This window comes from Stegostoma tigrinum, unplaced genomic scaffold (genome assembly GCF_030684315.1).
Source record: "Stegostoma tigrinum isolate sSteTig4 unplaced genomic scaffold, sSteTig4.hap1 scaffold_50, whole genome shotgun sequence".
Taxonomy (NCBI): Eukaryota; Metazoa; Chordata; class Chondrichthyes; order Orectolobiformes; family Stegostomatidae; genus Stegostoma; species Stegostoma tigrinum.
In genome coordinates this window covers 3,858,996-3,878,489 of record NW_026728430.1, presented here as the reverse complement: position 1 = coordinate 3,878,489, position 19,494 = coordinate 3,858,996, and the positions used below count along the sequence as shown (strand labels likewise).

General features: G+C 40.6%; 1 protein-coding gene across 1 annotated transcript in view; it reads left to right on the top strand.

Moving 5' to 3' along the window:
* Positions 1 to 1,904: 1,904 nt before the first annotated feature.
* LOC132208659 (ral guanine nucleotide dissociation stimulator-like 1) overlaps positions 1,905 to 19,494 on the top strand; it is a 41,561-nt gene continuing 23,971 nt past the window's right edge. Inside the window, exons 1-3 of the mRNA XM_059644093.1 lie at positions 1,905 to 4,064; positions 6,318 to 6,395; positions 19,064 to 19,150. Coding sequence (XP_059500076.1) covers positions 3,874 to 4,064; positions 6,318 to 6,395; positions 19,064 to 19,150 — 356 coding nt within the window. The 5' untranslated portion in view covers positions 1,905 to 3,873. The remainder of the gene's footprint in view (positions 4,065 to 6,317; positions 6,396 to 19,063; positions 19,151 to 19,494) is intronic.

Here is a 19,494-nt window from a genome sequence, read left to right as displayed (position 1 = left end):
AAACTCGGTAATCAAGGCTTCAAATGCCGAAATCCTGAACCTTCAGATGTTTTTCAGTGGCTGAATGCAAATTGTAGATTCAAGCTTGTTTAAAATCACTTAGTTTGTGCTGTCTGACCAATTGCAGATATGGAAGCTTTGACACCTCAGAGGCAGAAGAGATTCCAGTAATCGATTCAGTGAGCACAAAGTAAGATTTAATCTTATGTGTGACATAATTAAGTTTCATCCAAAATACAACAATGTTAAAAAACCTGCTGGCACTTCCTGTAAGATCTATGGAGGGCCTTCCTCCCACAGCAATGCAGCAAACACGAGACAGCAGCAGTCACATTAACAAAGTTGCTTGATTGTATCAAAAATCTACACAGATTTTGTTTGTTTAAAAAGAAAAGTTGTATCAACAGAAAAGATCCAAAAGTGTTCAGTGAAAAATTGCTCATCCATTCACTATTCAGATCTCCATTTGTCGCCAAACATTTAGATAGCTGAGCTCTGAATTAAGGATACAGCATGTCGAAGAATTGAGGTTCCTACCTTCTCCCCTCCCCTCAGTCTGCCTGTGGTGTCTTTCAAATCTCCTGTGAAGGTTTTGAAGAAAAACCTACTCACAGTACATCTGGAGGGTAATCTATTTTATAAAAACAGTTGACCAAGAATGAAATAGAGGCAGAGCTGCAATCTTTTCTTTGCTGTCATTACGGTTGGTATTGCTGAGCTTATACAAAAGAGATCTGCAGGCCAATGTCCACTGTAGGAGTTGAGGAGCTCCAATATTTGCCAGAGAGACAGACATGTGCAGCTCTCAGCTGGTGACTTAATTCATGCCCAGTGCGTCGTTAAGCCGGCTACTTTGCCCACCGCTGACAATACAGTACAATGGTGCAGAAGAGAGTTCAGCTTTCCTCCTGAACTCCCCTCCACTTTGCCAAGAATGTCATGTCTCAGGCCAAGGCCAGTTGACTTGGGACATTCAGCCCTGTATGTACAGACAGTATCTGAAGTTCTTCATTGGAAAGTTGGTTGCCCTTCTATATTTGGGCCAGGAGCTCTTTGTTTGAGATATTTTTAGACTTTGCAACAAATATAAAATGTTGAAGATATGAATCTGTTACATCCTTCTGTCCCTCTCTCTGTCTTTACAACCACACTCCAGTCTCACGGTCTTATCCTGTAAACTATCGTTCAGGGTTTTGGGGAGACCAATCACCATATTCTGTAGTTGCGTCTTGACCCGTTGTTAGAAAATTAGCTCTCAATGGCACGAAATGCCGACTCAATGTCTTTCAGGTGTATGGAGATAATTTTCTTGTGGATGTGGATGTTTCCTCAAATTTACTTGATAACACTTTTAGGACCATTTGCAGATCACCTGACGGTGCAAACTACAAGGTAGATGGGAAACCATGCTCTCTAAAATCTGTCATGAAAGAGTAAATTTGAATACAATATGTGGTTAAGGTTTGCTTTATTCAGAGCACAAGGAATACAAAGGAAACTACCGATGAGCTAAGAATTACTGGGTACAAGTGTTTGTTTAAAATGACATTCTTCACAACTAATTTCAGCAGCGGAAACAATGCTAACATTCCGAGCTGTGAGGAGCTTGAAAATCCAATTCCTCTAGAGACAGTTGCTGAGATCAGAAAGTAAGTATTGATCCAATGTATGAGGAAATGATGCTTTAATCAGAATACAACTATGTGAAGGGCAACCTCTGGAGGCCGCCATTTTCAGGAACATTATTTAGAGACTTTCTCCTGAAACTTAGCAGCATCTGTGGTGAGAAAACAAAGTGGGCATTTTGAGTTGAGGTTCCCATGTTCAGAACTTCGCATCTCTGAAGACGTGTCACTTGGCTCAACTTGAACTCTGTTTTCTGTCTGTAGATGCTGCAAAACCTGTTGAGTTTCTCCAGCAATGTCTGCTTTTCTTTCAGCTTGTCGGCTTCTGTAGTTTGTTCTTTTACATTAAAGAAACAGTTGGCTGTTGTTCTAATATTTGCTCTGTTCTTAGTGTTGTAAAAAGAAATTTTAGATGGAAGATTGTGGTTCATGCTGCAGGCCTTCTGCTGGAACTGCAACCTGGAGGCCTTGGCCGATTCTAGCGGTGACCAACAAAGAGATCATTGCCGGGTTACTCACCAGTTGACGGTTTGGCTCAGTTTTGACAGCTGCTAGTCCAGTGAAAGGGATGGCAGATCAGCACCTTTCTCAGCCCTACTGTTAATGCTGATTGTCACTGAGGTTGTGTAAGTGGGCGGAAAGTGAGGGAGGCAGTCCTTAGATGTCAGGGAGAGCCCAGGTGAAAAAGAGAACTGGCCCATGTCACATAGCTTTGCAATGTGTAGGTGGTAAACTCCCTCCCTGCCATTTTCCTAATCCTCCCACCTCCAATTTAATTGTCAGCGAATGATTGGCCATGCATTAACACACAGTCTTTAATGGAATATTTCTTTTCCAAACATTGGACTGTGCACTGCCGGTAAATATATTGAAAAACTTGACTCTCTAACTCTGTTTGCAGTGTTATTACATGTCCCACCTCCCCGCATCGCCCAAAAAAATCCAGACCATTGTGCTTTGAGAACTTGTGTGAAAGTTGAAATCCCTTCTTCCTTGCAACTCCCCCAGCTCCTCTTCCAGACTCAACTCCTGTCACTTGCAAACCACCTGTTAGAGCTTGGAAGGGAAAAACAAATCTCGATCTATTGTAGTTACATACATCAGAAATGTTGCCTGTTTAACAAATCCAGTTGAATAGGACTTGAAAACTTGAGAGGGCTTGTCATCTGAAGAGTGGTTGAGGGTTTTGGTTCTGTTTAGGATGGAGTTTAGAAGGATGGGAGGGAATTTTATTGGCACTTACAGAATACTGAGAGGCCTGGAAGGATTGTACATGGAACAGAGAAGATGTTTCCACTAGGAGGAGAGATTAGGACATGCGGGCACAGTCGCGGAGTGAAGAGGCCAACCTTTCGAACTAAGGTAAGAAAGAATTTCTTCAGACAGGGAGTGGTTAATCTGAGGAAAACATTGCAGGAAGCCGACGTCATTCGGACTATTTAAGATAGAGAGAGAGATGGGTTCTTGATTAATAAGGGGATCAAGGCTTTCAGAAGAAGGCTGGCGATTGGGCTTCAGAAACATCACAGCCAGAATTGAATGGCAAAGCAGACTGAGGAGGTCGAATGAGCTAATTCTGCCCCTATATCTTATGGTCTTATGGATTTGACACTAAATATTTCATTGGTCCTTTTGTGATGAAGCCACTTCTGGGTGCAAGTGTTTTTTTAAAATGTCTTTAGTTTTTGCCTTATATAGTCAGGAAGGCAAATGTAATGTTGGCATTTATTGTGAAAAGATATGAATCTAAAAACAGGGCTGTACCTCTGAGGCTTTATAAGGCTCTGGTCTGGCCGTACTTGGAGTACTGCGTGCAGACTTGGGCCCATATCTCAGGAAGGATGTACTGTCCCTGGAACGTGTTCAGAGGAGGTTCACGAGAATGGTCCAAGGAATGGAAACCTTAAAATATGAGGAACGGTTGATGACTCTGAGACTATACTCATTTGGAGTTTAGAAGGATGAGGGGTGATCTAATTGAAACTTTCAGAACACTGAATGGCCTCGACAGAATGGTTGTTGGGAAGATGCTTCCATTGGTAGGAGAGACGAGGCTCCGAGGGCACAGCCTTAGAATGAAGACAAGACCTTTTAAATTGGAGATTTGCAGAAACTTCTTCAGCCAGAGAGTTTTAAATCTGTGAAATTCACTGCCACAGAATGCTGTGGAGGCCAGGAAATTTAAAACTGAGACAGATAGGTGCCTGATTATCAAGGGGATCAAGGGCTATGGGGAGAAAGCAGGAGAATGGGGTTGAGGAACTTATCAGCCATGACTAAATGGCAGAACAGACTCAATGGGCCGAATGGCCTAATTTCTGCACCTATGTCTTACGGTTTTGTGGTCTTAAATAATTGCAGGTCTAAAACCTTTGACAGCCCAAACTCTGAGAAAGATGAAGAACCAAGTTCACCAAAAGAGACAGCAACAATTTCAAAGTAAGTTTCATCCTTCTGTGCTTCATTCATAATACATACCATGAAAAGAAATTGCAGTGAATATAGTAGCTCTTGAAAGATTATATCGCCGTTCGAGACAATAAAAATCACATTAAAGAAACAGCTTTAATCCCTCCGAGGCCATTGCCAGTAATTAAATCAATGACACATTTCAGCCTTTGATCGATAGAAAACATTTAAAAATGTTCAGTGAAAATTTGATTGGCCCTCAACATCCAGACCTTGTGGTCTAACTTGCAACAATGCTAAACTGCGAAACCTCCCACCTCCCCTCAAATGCACAAGCCGATGTAACTGGAGTGTCCTACATATTTTCTCTGAAAATTTGGAAAGCAAACCATCTAGTGTAGTCATTCATCTGGACTTTGACCAAATGAGGACTTGAAATACAGAGCATTTTGGGATTCAAAATTTATTTTCAATGTTTACAAGTCATTTGTAGATGCAAATCCTTTCCTTAATTTGTGCTTCATGAGCACTTGCAGCTGCAGATATTTTGGCCGTATAGATTGTCGGGTGGGTGGGAATCAAAGTTTGCCAGGCATCTGTGTAACCATGAGGAAGCAAGTTTGATCAGAAGTACTTTTGATGTGTTTTAATTCTGCAATTTGGAATGCAGCAGTGTGAAAAGGGAATGATGGAGTATCATTGATTTCAAAACTTTTTGTGCAATGTAATGAATGCCACTCCAGACTATGGCAGTCACATTAAAGTGTCTGCTGGACTGCTTTCCTAGAAAATTCATGGTAGAGATATTTACCTTGAATGATAGCATCACCATTGAAGCATCCAAAACACTTAGATGGGAAATTGTTCTCAGATCAATATTGAGGTTATATTTCTGGACAATGTGGCTCTGGTAAAATTGCTAAAGAAATGAGTTAATCTCCTCTACCCCACCTCAGCACTTCTCTGTGTTCCTCCTTCCTGCTTCAGCTGCACCCTCCCCACAAACTTCCTCCAAGTTCATTGAAGTGTCCTTCAAACGTCTGTGACATTTGTAGAAATATGTTATCAATTAAGAATGTGACCTGCTCCCCGTGTCCGAGCCTTGGTATTTCTCCCATACAATATTGCCATTGAATAATTTGCATTTTGAATTATCTAAGTTGGCCATTTGCCATGTGTATCCATGGAGTCAGGCAGAGACCTGGAATTAATCCTGAGTTTATTCTGTCCAGGTCTTTAAGGAAACTCAGAACTGTTAAAAGAGCAGGAAAGAAAAATGATTTTTTTTCAGCAAAACAGCCACTGGTGACTAATCTGACCTTAAGCTTCAGTGAATTTGAGCAATGACAAATTCCTACATCAGTGCTCCGAATCAAACTATGAGTTACAAGCTGTGCTTGTGAGGGTTGAATTGTCAATAGTCTGTAAAGAGCTTGAGTTTCTTTGCCAGAGATGAGGAAGTTAAACTTAAATCCTCTCTTTTGGGATGTTTATTGTCTGTCCCAGTGTAGAGGTTCTTTATTTGACCTCTTTACTCCTCATCTACCCACTGGCTCCCCCTCACAGCCAAAATAAGATAAGAGTGCCAGAAATTAAAAATGTGATCATGTGCACAAGTAAAATGATTTATTTGGTGTTTTGTGACCAGTTGCAGCTGTGAAAATGTTGACATGTCACACTGTGTAGTGGGTGGAAACCTAAGTTTGTCAGAAACTGAAGGAGTAATTGACAAGTAAATTTGATGTGATGACAGATTAAACCTGTTGTTCAGTATTTGGGATCTAATACTGTGAAAGGAAACTGTTGGGATTTGCTGTAGGATTATGTCAGGGTTGCCTCAGGAAGATACCCCAACTGGCAGTGCAGTGAGCACCAATCCAGACAACAGCAATCACATGAAGCAACTGCTTCACTGCTTCTGCAATGTTTGGCTTATTTTAAGAGATGGAATAATGTTGAATTAGCATAAAGCTTTCAAAGCTTTTCAATGGTAGACTGAAATTTGCTTGTCTTTCAGTATCAAGTTCTTGCACAGCGCAGGAACGGCTTTCAACAAGGGTGAAATACTGAAGAAATGGTTTTCTCTCCTTATTGCCCTGCTCTGTCTCTTCCAACCCACACCCCAGCACTGCCTCAGTATGAAGGCCTGTGGGCATCCTGTGGAAGTCAAAAGGACCCCTCTCTCAACACTGTGATTTTTTGTTGTTGAATTGGGTTGGATTTAATTCTGGACGTGTTTGCCTGTTCTAAATGACTTAATTTGTTCTCTTCGATCAATTGCAGTTCTGGAAATGTTGACAGTGCAAATGGTGAGGAAAATGGAAGTTGTGTTTCTTCAGGATCCAGCGAAATAATTGCTGAGTAAGTTTAATTGCATGCATGACAAAGTGAATCATTATTCAGAATATGACAAAGCGGTAGGAAATAGCTGGGGAGCTAGCAGTTTGTGCAATGTTATACAGCCATCAAATGGTAATAGCCCAGAGACAATGATTTGATGTTTGTACCAGCTCTCAAAGAGGGACTTGCCTACGTTCACTCCTAAGTCCTTTTACTGTGTAATACTGCGAAACCTCTCCTTTCGAAAATTGTAGTTCACTTTTGAAGACCGCAATTGAAGCTGCATCCACCACACTATTCGGCAGAGCTTTCCAGTTCCTGAATAGGCTATTGAAAAAAAAAATTCCTTGTCACCATTGGTTCTTTTTGCTGATCATCTTAAATCAGTGTCCGTTTCTCCTTAAGCCTTCTGTCACAAGGCACCGATTGTTCTTATCCATTCTAACCAAATCCCTTATGATTTTGAACACTTTTACAATCACTTCTTAGTTTTCTCCAAGAGCAGCCTGAGCTTCTTCAGGCTCTCCACAGGGCTGTCTAGTTTGTCATCTCTGGTAATATTTTTTGGGAATGTTTTGTGCACCCTGTCAAATCCCTTCCTGAAGTGTGGTTGGTAAATACCAGAGTTGAGGGCATATCAGGAGTTTTTTTTATAATGATTTGTCAGAACATATTTGTTTTTCATACAATGCTCCAATTTTTAAAGTTCAGAATCCTGATGATATCTTCAACCTGCACTACCACTTCTATAATTATTGTGCACACACACACACTATATATCGAATATCAGACATGGATCATTTCAGGAAGCACCATATCATAAGATATTTATTTTGGCTCCAGAAGAGAAGAAGGAACAATCCAGAATAATTTTGATTTGGAGGAGGTCCAACTTCAAAAGGAGCAAGAAGGCGTTTGCAGCAAGTAAATTTCAACACAAGTTTAGGCAAAACTGCAATGAAACAGCAGTCTGTCTTACAGCAGGAGGTTGTTTAGTGACAATCTCAGAGTGTTCCCACAAGCAGGAGAGAGTGGCACATGGTACAAATGATGAGGATTATTGATGACCCCAATGTGTACAGAGTGAAATATAGGTACTTCAGAAGGGAAGTGTAGAAGGAAAGGAGACTGGCAAACATTTTCAGGTGCCTTGCAGCATTCAGTCATCTCTTGCTAAATGTGGATTTGCATGCATAAGAGATTTAAAGGACCCACAAAATATTGTGCCATATTAATGCAGTCAGAATGATTTCACGGGCAATACACACATGTTCTAATTTTCAAAATGAAAAGAAAAGAGATGTGGAAATCCAGTGTGTGACGTTCATTCTGCTTCCCCGACATTTACATTAGATTTTCTTTTCTCGAAGATGAACTTGTGACTATTTTGGGCTCTCCTATTTCCTGCAGGAATCCTTGACAACATCCTGTGATGAACTTGTTTGTTTACAACAAGGCAAAGCAGTCCTTCAGTTCTCCTGTTCTGTGCCCCTATCCCCTTCCAATATCCTTGATCCCAAATGGTGGCACAAATCATGATTAAGCGCCCCGCTAGTGGTTTGGGACAAAAGTGAATAAAACATACTCACAAAACATAATACAGAGACAGGTGGCAAAGTATTTTTGATTAATTTTTCGCAATAATGAAGTGATTTTGACCCAGTACAACACAAAGTTTAATAAGTGCGGTGAATGTGTTAGGACAATGACTAGACCTTGAGATTAAGGATAAAATGTAACATTGACTTCCTTCAATGCTTTTTATGTAGTTTGGAGCTTCCTGAAACAATGTTTGGGATGTCTAAGTTTCTGCATGTAGTGAATGGAAGAGTGCTATTTTAATTGAACAAAATCTATCAATTTCTGTAAGTCTGTGTTGGGCATAACAATAAAAGTTTGGAAGCTGAATGCAGTATGAGGAGCCTTTTTGCAAAACTGAAATGTTGGTCAAATGAATGTCTGTTTACCACTGAAATATGCAGGAGTACCGCAATTCTGCCATAATGGGTTGCATATTTTTCAAATGACATCAGTGATGGTTTCTCTTGTCACCTCAGTTTTTTTTAATACATTAGTTTTCTGAATGTCGGTGAGTATTTAACAGTTTATGCAATTCACAAATGGTTTTTTGGGGTAACTGATCAAAACTCAGTTCAGAGACAAAGCGATTCTCACCACTGCTGACCTTCAATTGATGTGCCTCTGACATTATAGGGACACCCCGGGGATGAAAAGTTTCACAAATGTGCTATGCTTATAAAATTTGAGAAGATCAGCAAATAACCAGAGGTGATTAGATTTTTCTTCAAAGCAGTAAGCTAATGAGCTGGCTTTCATGAACCCAATGGATTGCAGAAATGATCCAGCTGGTCCTTTCAAAAGGGAATTTGGGTTTCTCTTTTTTCCTGTGGCCAAAATATTCTCTTTCTTTGCCCAAGTAAATAAATGTTCCAGCAGAATAATTCCAGCAATAAGCTTTTGAGTTTTAAAGAAAAAGATGACCTATACTTGCCCTCGAATTTTAAACATGACAGCTCACTCATGTGTCTCACATTATCTCTCAGAGGTTCAATAGTGCATAAAGATTCTTCGCAGGTTATTACTTTCTTATTTGCTTTTGTATTGTGCCTGTAGTCATCTTAGATGATGGTATTCTTTTAAAGGTCAAGCGAAAAATTTGTAAAACGAAGGAATCTCAGCAAAATGTGGATGTTGAAATTTGAGGATGTTGGTTCTCATTAAGCTCTGAGATCGTTCTGGTTAAGACAATCATCTGTTATATTTACTATCTCCTCCTTTCACAGTGTAACTGTTTATTACATTGGCTGCTTAGATCACTGACTTGTCTATTGTCTTTTGGTGAATGTTTCCATTTGCAGGGAGATCCTTGCGAGGTTTTAAAAAGTTGTGAGGGGTAGGTCATGCCTTACAAACCTTATCGAGTTTTTTGAGGATGTGACTAGTAAGGTTGATGAGGGTCAAGCTGTGGATGTGGTGTATATGGACTTCAGTAAGGCATTTGATAAGGTTCCCCATGGAAGGCTCATTCAGAAGGTCAGGAGGAATGGGATACAGGGGAACTTAGCTGCTTGGATACAGAATTGGCTGGCCAACAGAAGACAGCGAGTGGTAGTAGAAGGAAAATATTCTGCCTGGAAGTCAGTGGTGAGTGGGGTTCCACAGGGCTCTGTCCTTGGGCCTCTACTGTTTGTAATTTTTATTAATGACTTGGACGAGGGAATTGAAGGATGGGTCAGCAAGTTTGCAGACGACACAAAGGTCGGAGGTGTCGTTGACAGTGTAGAGGGCTGTTGTAGGCTGCAGCGGGACATTGACAGGATGCAGAGATGGGCTGAGAGGTGGCAGATGGAGTTCAACCTGGATAAATGCGAGGTGATGCATTTTGGAAGGTCGAATTTGAAAGCTGAGTACAGGATTAAGGATAGGATTCTTGGCAGCGTGGAGGAACAGAGGGATCTTGGTGTGCAGATACATAGATCCCTTAAAATGGCCACCCAAGTGGACAGGGTTGTTAAGAAAGCATATGGTGTTTTGGCTTTCATTAACAGGGGGATTGAGTTTAAGAGTCGTGAGATCTTGTTGCAGCTCTATAAAACTTTGGTTAGGCCGCACTTGGAATACTGCGTCCAGTTCTGGGCGCCCTATTATAGGAAAGATGTGGATGCTTTGGAGAGGGTTCAGAGGAGGTTTACCAGGATGCTGCCTGGACTGGAGGGCTTATCTTATGAAGAGAGGTTGACTGAGCTCGGTCTCTTTTCATTGGAGAAAAGGAGGAGGAGAGGGGACCTAATTGAGGTATACAAGATAATGAGAGGCATAGATAGAGTCGATAGCCAGAGACTATTTCCCAGGGCAGAAATGGCTAGCACGAGGGGTCATAGTTTTAAGCTGGTTGGTGGAAAGTATAGAGGGGATGTCAGAGGCAGGTTCTTTACGCAGAGAGTTGTGAGAGCATGGAATGCGTTGCCAGCAGCAGTTGTGGAAGCAAGGTCATTGGGGTCATTTAAGAGACTGCTGGACATGCATATGGTCACAGAAATTTGAGGGTGCATCCATGAGGATCAATGGTCGGCACAACATTGTGGGCTGAAGGGCCTGTTCTGTGCTGTACTGTTCTATGTTCTATGTTCTATGTTCTAAAATGGCTTCCATGCCATTCGAAAGTTCAAATCCATTTTACTAATTGGACAGATGTTGTGTTTAAGATTCGTGTTTGAGTCAACCATTTGAATTCAGCTAAAAGATCATCATAATTCAATGGATGCTAATAGTATCCATTCACCTTACACACATCCTACATTTCAAGATTTTCCTATATCCATAGTGAAAGGGAGAAACAGGCTGACTAGATGCTACAGTTATTTTGGTCTTCTGTAATTAGATCCAAGGAATTCATCCCTTTTTGCATGCGTGTTCTCATTTACTTAGGTGTTTATTTGAGACAGAGAATTAACTGGAGCTCAAAATTGTTCGGATCACATAATTCCAATATAATTTTAATAATCTGTTTCTGGCCAAGTTTTCGAAGTATTGACGAACAGTCGATGACTTAGGAAGGAATGAATTTATGGCTGACAGATGTGCTGAAGAGACAAAAATGCATTAAAAATTAACCTCAGAGGACATTGGAATACTGCAGAGAAAGAGAGGTTGAGCAAGTCGTCAAAGATCTGACAAAGACAGTTGTACATGGGTAAATTTGAAGTCCATTTTGGCAGGAAGCATAGCAGTTTTTTTTTGTTGAAGGAGATTGCATAGCTCTGAGATACAGTGGATTCTGGGTATCCTCGTGCATGAATCACAAATTGCTTATGTACAGATACATTAAGTAATTAGGAAAGCAAATAAATGTTTTCATTTTATCATGAAGGAACTTAAACACAAAATTAGGGATCACTGGTGAGCCCATATCTTGAATGTTTTTCTTTGTGGTGGTCAGCCTTATTTAAGGATGGAACTAAATATATGAGAGGCAGTTCAGAACAGGTTTACCAGAATAATACCGAGCCTAAGTGACTTGCCTCACAAGGAAAATTTGTACAGACAAGGCTTGCATCAGTCGGTGTTTAGGGCGGAAGGCGCAATGTGATTGAAAGAAAAAAACCTGAGCATTTGTACAGGGTAGATATGCAGACGGTGTTTCCTCTTACAGAAGAGACTAGAATGAAGGGCGAGTGTCTGAAATTCAGTGGTTGTCAACTTAAAACAGTGGTTTTTTAAATATCTCAAAATGTGGGTATTCTTTTAAGTTTTCTTCCTGAAAAGATGGTAAAAGCAGAGCGCTGGAATACTGTAAATGGAAAGATAAATAGATACTTGTTGAGAGCAAGGGAGTGAAAGGTCACTCAGATAGGCAGGAATGTAGATTTGAAGTTACGATCAGATGAGACAGAACCACATTGAATGTTTTACTCTTCTCTGTTGTATGGGATGTGGCAGGTATGCTGTAAAATGCCAAATTGGAGTTTCAGTGTAATGTTTTAACAAACTCGGTAATCAAGGCTTCAAATGCCGAAATCCCGAACCTTCAGATGTTTTTCAGTGGCTGAATGCAAATTGTAGATTCAAGCTTGTTTAAAATCACTTAGTTTGTGCAGTCTGACCAATTGCAGATATGGAAGCTTTGACACCTCAGAGGCAGAAGAGATTCCAGTAATCGATTCAGTGAACACAAAGTAAGCTTTAGTCTAATGTGTGACTTAATTAAGTTTCATCCAAAATACAACAATGTTAAAAAACCTGCTGGCACTTCCTGTAAGATCTGTGGAGGGCCTTCCTCCCACAGCAATGCAGCAAACACTAGACAGCAGCAGTCACATTATCAAAGTTGCTTGATTGTATCAAAAATCTACACAGATTTTGTTTGTTTAAAAAGAAAAGCTGTAATAACAGAAAAGATCCAAAAGTGTTCAGTGAAAAAAATTGCTCATCCATTCACTATTCAGATCTTCATTTGTCGCCAAACATTTAGATAGCTGAGCTCTGAATTAAGGATACCACATGTCGAAGAATTGAGGTTCCTACCTCATCCCCTACCCTCAGTCTGCCTGTGGTGTCTTTCAAATCTCCTGTGAAGGTTTTGAAGAAAAACCTGCTGCTGTCCATGAACACACTAAATCTGGAGGGTGATCTTTTTTCATAAAAACAGTTGACAAAAGGACGAAATAGGGGCAGAGCTGCAATCTTTACAATTGTCATTGCCGAGCTTATAGAAAAGAGATTTGCAGGCCAATGTCCACTGCGGGAGTTGAGGAACTCTAATATTTACCAGAGAGACAGACAGACACAAGTGGCTGTCAGCTGGTGACGTGATTCATGCCCAGTGAGTCATTAAACCACCTACTTTGCCCACCTCTGACAATACAGTATAATGGTGCAGAAGAGAGTTCAGCTTTCCTCCTGAACTCCCCTCCACTTTGCCAAGAATTTCATGTCTCAGGCCAAGGCCAGTTGACTTGGGACATTCAGCCCTGAATGTAGAGACGCTATCTGAAGTTCTTCACTGGAAAGTTGGTTGCCTTTCTATATTTGGGCCTGGAGCTCTTTGTTTGAGATATTTTTAGACTTTGCAACAAATATAAAATGTTGAAGAAATGGATTTGTTGCATCCTTCTCCCTCTCTCTCTCTCTCTCTTTACTTCCACACTCCAGTCTCATGGTCTTATCTTGCAAACTACCGTTGGGGGTTTCGGGGAGACCAATGACCATATTCTGTAGTTGCGTCTTGACCCGTTGTTAGAAAATTAGCTGTCAATGGCACAAAATGCCGACTCAATGTCTTTCAGGTGTATGGAGATAATTTTCTTGTGGATGTGGATGTTTGCTCAAATTTACTTGACAACACTTTTAGGACCATTTGCAGATCACCTGAAAGTGCAAACTACGAGGTAGATGGGAAACCTTGCACTCTAAAATCTGTCATGAAAGAGCAAGTTTGAATACAATAAGTGGTTAAGGTTTTGCTTTATTCAGAGTACAAGGAATACAAAGGAAACTGCCGATGAGCTAAGAATTACTGGGTGCAAGTATTTATTTAAAATGACATTCTTCACAACTAATTTCAGCATCGGGAACAATGATAACATTCTGAGCTGTGAGGAGCTTGAAAATCCAATTCCTCCAAAGACAGTTGCTGAGATCAGAAAGTAAGTATTGATCCAATATGTGAGGAAATGATGCTTTAATCGGAATACAAAAATATGAAGGGCAGCTGCTGGAGGTCTGACATTTTCAGGAGCATTACATAGAGGCTATCTCCCGAAACTTAGCAGCATCTGTGGAGAGAAAGCAGAGTGGGCGCTTTGAGTTAAGGTTCCCCTGTTCAGAACTTCACACCTCTGAAGAAGTGTCACCTGGCTTCACTTGAACTCTGTTTTCTGTCTGCAGATGCTGCAAAACCTGTAGAGTTTCTCCAGAAACATCTGCCTTTCTTTCAGATTGCCGGTGTCCATAGTTTGTTTGTTTTTACATTAAAGAAACAGTTGGCTGTTGTTCTAATATTTGCTCTGTTCTTAGTGTTGTAAAAAGAAATTTTAGATGGAAGTTTGTGGTTCATGCTGCAGGCCTTCTGCTGGATCTGAAACCTGGAGGCCTTGGCCGATTCCAGCGGTGACCAATACAGAGATTGCTGCCGGCGTTACTCACCAGTTGACGGTTTGGATCAGTTTTGACAGCTGCTGGTCCAGTGAAAGGGATGGCAGATCAGCATCCTTCTCAGCCCAACTGTTAATGCTGATTGTCACTGAGGTTGTGTATGCACTGTCCCTGGAACGGGTTCAGAGGAGGTTCATGAGAATGGTCCAGGGAATGGAAAGCTTAAAATATGAGGAACGTTTGAGGACTCTGAGACTATACTCATTGGAGATTAGATGGATGAGGGGTGATCTAATTGAAACTTTTAGAATACTGAATGGCCTGGACAGAGTGGATGTTGGGAAGATGCTTTCATTGGTAGGAGAGACTAGGACCCGAGGGCCCACTTTTAGAATAAAGAGGAGATCTTTTCAATTGGAGATTTGGAGAAACTTCTTCAGCCAGAGAGTGTTGAATCTGTGAAATTCACTGCCACAGAAGGCTGTAGGGGCCAGGTCATTGAGTACATTTAAAACTGAGACAGATTATCAAGGGGATTAAGGGTTATGGGGAGAAAGCAGAAGAATGGTATTGAGGAACTTATCATCCTGACTGAATGGCAGAACTGACTCAATGGGCCAAATGGCCTAATTTCTGCTCCTCTGTCTTATGGTCTTATGGTCTTAATGAATTGCAGGTCTAAAACCTTTGACAGCCCAAACTCTGAGAAAGATGAAGAACCAAGTTCACCAAAAGCGACTGCAGACATTTCAAAGTAAGTTTCATCCTTCTGTGCTTCATTCATAATACATACCATGAAAAGAAATTGCTGTGAATATAGTAGCTCTTGAAAGATTATGTCACCATTCGAGACGATAAAAATCACATTAAAGAAACAGCTTTATTCCCTCCGAGGCCATTGCCAGTAATTAAATCAATGACACATTTCAGCCTTTGATCCATAGAAAACATTTTAAAATGTTCAGTGAAAATTTGATTGGCCCTCAACATCCAGACCTTGGTGGTCTAACTTGCAACAATGCTAAACTGCGAAACCTCCCACCTCCCCTCAAATGCACCAGCCGATGTAACTGGAGTGTCCTACATATTTTCTCTGAAAATTTGGAAAGCAAACCATCTAGTGTAGTCATTCATGTGGACTTTGACCTAATGGGGACTTGAAATACTGAGCATTTTGGGATTCAGCATTTATTTTCAATGTTTACAAGTCAGTTGTAGATGCAAATCCTTTTCTTAATTTGTGCTTCATGTGCACTGACAGCTGCAGATATTTTGGCCGTATAGATTGTCGGGTGGGTAGGAATCAAAGTTTGCCAGGCATCTGTGTAACCATGAGGAAGCAAGGTTGATCGGAAATAATTTTGATATGTTTTAATTCTGCTTCATTTGGAATGCAGCAGTGTGAAAAGGGAATGATGGAGAACCATTGATTTCTTCAAAATTTTTGTTGCAATGTAATGAGTGCCACTCCAGACTATAGCAGTCACATTAAAGTGTCTGCTGGGCTGCCTCCCTCGAAAATTTATAACAGAGACAGTTGTCTGAAATAATAGCATCACCATTGAAGCATCCAAAACACTTAGATGGGAAATTGTTCTCAGATCAATATTGAGGTTATATTTCTGGACAATGTGGCTCTGGTAAAATTGCTAAAGAAATGAGTTAATCTCCTCTACCCCACCTCAGCACTTCTCTGTGTTCCTCCTTCCAGCTCAGCTGCACCCTCCCTACAAACTTCTTCCAAGTTCATTGAAGTGTCCTCCAAATGTCCGTAACATTTGAAGAAATATGTCTTCAATTAAGAATGTGACCTGCTCCCCATGTCCGAGCCTTGGTATTTCTCCCATACAATATTGCCATTGAATAATTTGCATTTTGAATTATCTAATTTGGTCATTTGCCATGTGTATTCATGGAGTCAGGCACTTTCACAAGTCAGAGACCTTGATTTAATCCTGACCTTATTCTGTCCAGATCTTTAACGAAACTCAGAACTGTGAAAGGAGCAGGATAGAAAAATGATTTTTTTTTCAGCAAAACAGCCAATGGTGACTAATCTGACCTTAAGCTTCAGTGAATTTGAGCAAAGACAAATTCCTACATCAGTGCTCTGAATCAAACTTTGAGTTACAAGCTGTGCTTGTGAGGGTTGAATTGTCAATAGTCTGTGAAGAGCTTGAGTTTCTTTTTCAGATATGAGGAAGTTAAACTTAAATCCTCTCTTTTGGGATGTTTGTTGTCTGTCCCAGTGCAGAGGTTCTTTATTTGACATCTTTACACCTCATCTACCCACTGGCTCCCCCTCACAGCCACAAATCCCAATGTTGATAAGAGTGCCAGAAATTAAAAATGTGATCATATGCACAAGTAAAATGATTTATTTGGTGTTTTGTGACCAGTTGCAGCTGTGAAAATATTGACATGTCACACTGTGTGGTGGGTGGAAACCTAAGTTTGTCAGAAACTGAAGGAGTAATTGACAAGTAAATTTGATGTGACGACAGATTAAACCTGTTGTATGGTATTTAGGATCTAATACTGTGAAAGGAAACTGTTGGGATTTGCTGTAGGATTATGTCAGGGTTGCCTCAGGAAGATACCCCAATTGGCAGTGCAGTGAGCACCAATCCAGACAAAAGCAATCACATGAAGCAACTGCTTCACTGCTTCTGCAATGTTTGGCTTATTTTGAGAGATGGAATAATGTTGAATTAGCATAAAGCTTTCAAAGCTTTTCAATGGTAGATTAAATTTTGCTTGTCTTTCAGTATCAAGTTCTTGCATGGCCCAGAAACGGCTTTCAACAAGGGTGAAATACTGAAGAATTGGTTTTCTCTCCTTATTGCCCTGCTCTGTCTCTTCCAACCCACACCCCAGCAGTGCCTCAATATGAAGGCCTGTGGGCATCCTGTGGAAGTCAAAACAATCCATCTCTCAAGGCTGTGATTTTTTGTTGTTGAATTGGGTTGGATTTAATTCTGGACGAGTTTGCCTGTTCTAAATGACTTAATTTGTCCTCTTTGATCAATTGCAGTTCTGGAAATGTTGACAGTGCAAATGGTGAGGAAAGTGGAAGTTGTGTTTCTTCAGGATCCAGCGAAATAATTGCTGAGTAAGTTTAATTGCATGCATGACAAAATGAATCATTATTCAGAATATGACAAAGCGGTAGGATATAGCTGGGGAGCTAGCAGTTTGTGCAATGTTGTATAGCCATCGAATGGTAATAGCCCAGAGACAATGATTTAATAATGTTTGTACCAGCTCTCAAAGAGGGACTTGCCTACGTTCACTCCGAAGTCCTTTTACTGTGTAATACTGCGAAACCTCTCCTTTCGAAAATTGTAGCTCACTTTTGAAGACCTCAATTGAAGCTGCATCCACCACACAATGAGGCAGAGCTTTCCAGTTTCTAATGATGCTATTTAAAAACAAAATCCTTGTCACCATTGGTTCTTTTTGCTGATCATCTTAAATCAGTGTCCTTTTCTTCTTAAGCCTTCTGTCACAAGGAACCGATTGTTCTTATCCATTCCAACCAAATCCCTTATAATTTTGAACACTTTTAAAATCACTTCTTAGTCTTCTCCAAGAGCAGCCCAAGCTCCTTCAGCCTCTCCACAGGGCTGTCTAGTTTGTCATCTCTGGTAATATTTTTTGTGACTGTTTTGTGCACCCTCTCAAATCCCTTCCTGAAGTGTGGTTGGTAAATACCAGAGTTGAGGGGAAATCAGGAGGTTTTTGTTTAATCATGATTAGTCAGAACATATTTGTTTTTCATACAATGCTCCAATTTTTAAAGTTCAGAATCCTGATGAGATCTTCAACCTGCACTACCACTTCTATAATTATTGTGCACACACATACACACTATCGATCAAATATCAGACATGGATCATTTCAGGAAGCACCATATCATAAGATATTTATTTTGGCTACAGAAAAGAGGAAGGAACAATCCAGAATAATTTTGATTTGGAGGAGGTCCAACTTCAAAAGGAGCAAGAAGGCGTTTGCAGCAAGTAAATTTCAACACAAGTTCAGGCAAAACTGCAATGAAACAATAGTCTGTCTTACAGCAGGAGGTTGTTTAGTGACAGTGTCAGAATGTTCCCACAAGCAGGAAAGTGTGGCAAATGGTACAAATGATGAGGATTATTGATGACCCCAGTGTGTACTGAGTTAATTATAAGTAGTTCAGAAGGGAAGTGTTGAACTAAATGATGCTGGCAGCTAATGTTAAAAGGGAATCCGAATGTCGTCCTCCATTGTGAGCAGTGAAAGGGTAGCGAAAGTGGGGCTAATGGTCATAAATCACTGTTTAATCTTCACAGAGGTAAGGGCCTGGCTGCGATACTATTCAGAAGAAGTTGATGTCCAATTCACGATGAAAAGTAAATAGTTGAGGCAAGGATGAGCTGAGGTTGGACAGCATTTTAGAAATGTGAACATTAAACAACTGCAGATGCTGGAAAACTGAAACGAAAATGGAAATTGCTGGAAAAGCTAAGCAGGTCTGGCAGCATCTGTGGCGAGAAAGCAGAGTTAATATTTTTGAGTAATTTGAGCCACTGAGCTTTTACAGCAATTTCTGCTTTGATTAGAACGGCTGGTTGTCCCTGGTGTTGGTAACTCAGAAGGAAGTGAATTGTAGACAACTGAGGATACTGAGAAAGAAAAAAATAGCTTGAGGCTGCAGTGGCACTTTGCACAACAACCTAATCCTGTTTGAATACAGGGGGTGGTATCAGAGGACTGGAGGATTACAACATGTACTATGTTTATGTTCAAAAGTGTGTGGATAAATCCAGCAACTAGATTCATCTTATTGGCGGGACAGCATCACAGGAACTGTAATCCCAGTCTCAAGCAAGAATACTTGGGGAGCATATGGGCTAACATTTTATGCTGACTCAGAAATCTTCACCATCTGGTGTGTAACCTGTTTAATAAAACCATCTGATGGAGGCTTGTCATTCTGAATCTTCAATTTTCATGGGTATTTTAATGGATTTAACTGAAGATGAAAGGGTTTGCTTGAGGTGTTTTAAATTGTTCTTGATGTTCAATTGCAGCTGTGAAAGTGTTGAGTCCAAACACTGTCCGAATTCTGATGAAATTCAGAATTTAAGTTCACCGGAGAAGGGAGCGACAGTCAAGAAGTGAGTTTGATCCAAAATGTGACCATATTATGCTTCATTTGCAATACAGTAGTGTGTAAAGGGAATGGCTGGAGAGCTGGTGGCCATAGGTTGGATAATCAGAAATCTCTTCATGAAGGCAGAGATGTTTCCATGCTGTATGACTCTGTAACACATACCACAGAAACAAAAACACGGATATCATTCCAGATCATGGCACATTGATGAAGAAACAGCTTCTGAGTTCTTTGCATATTCTCTCCCTAATTCTGAGGAACAAGCAATACAAAGCATAAGCAGCAGTTGCATGTGAAGGTGTTGAGTTTATCTCAGACTAAAATTTCTGGACTAATAGCAAATGTAAG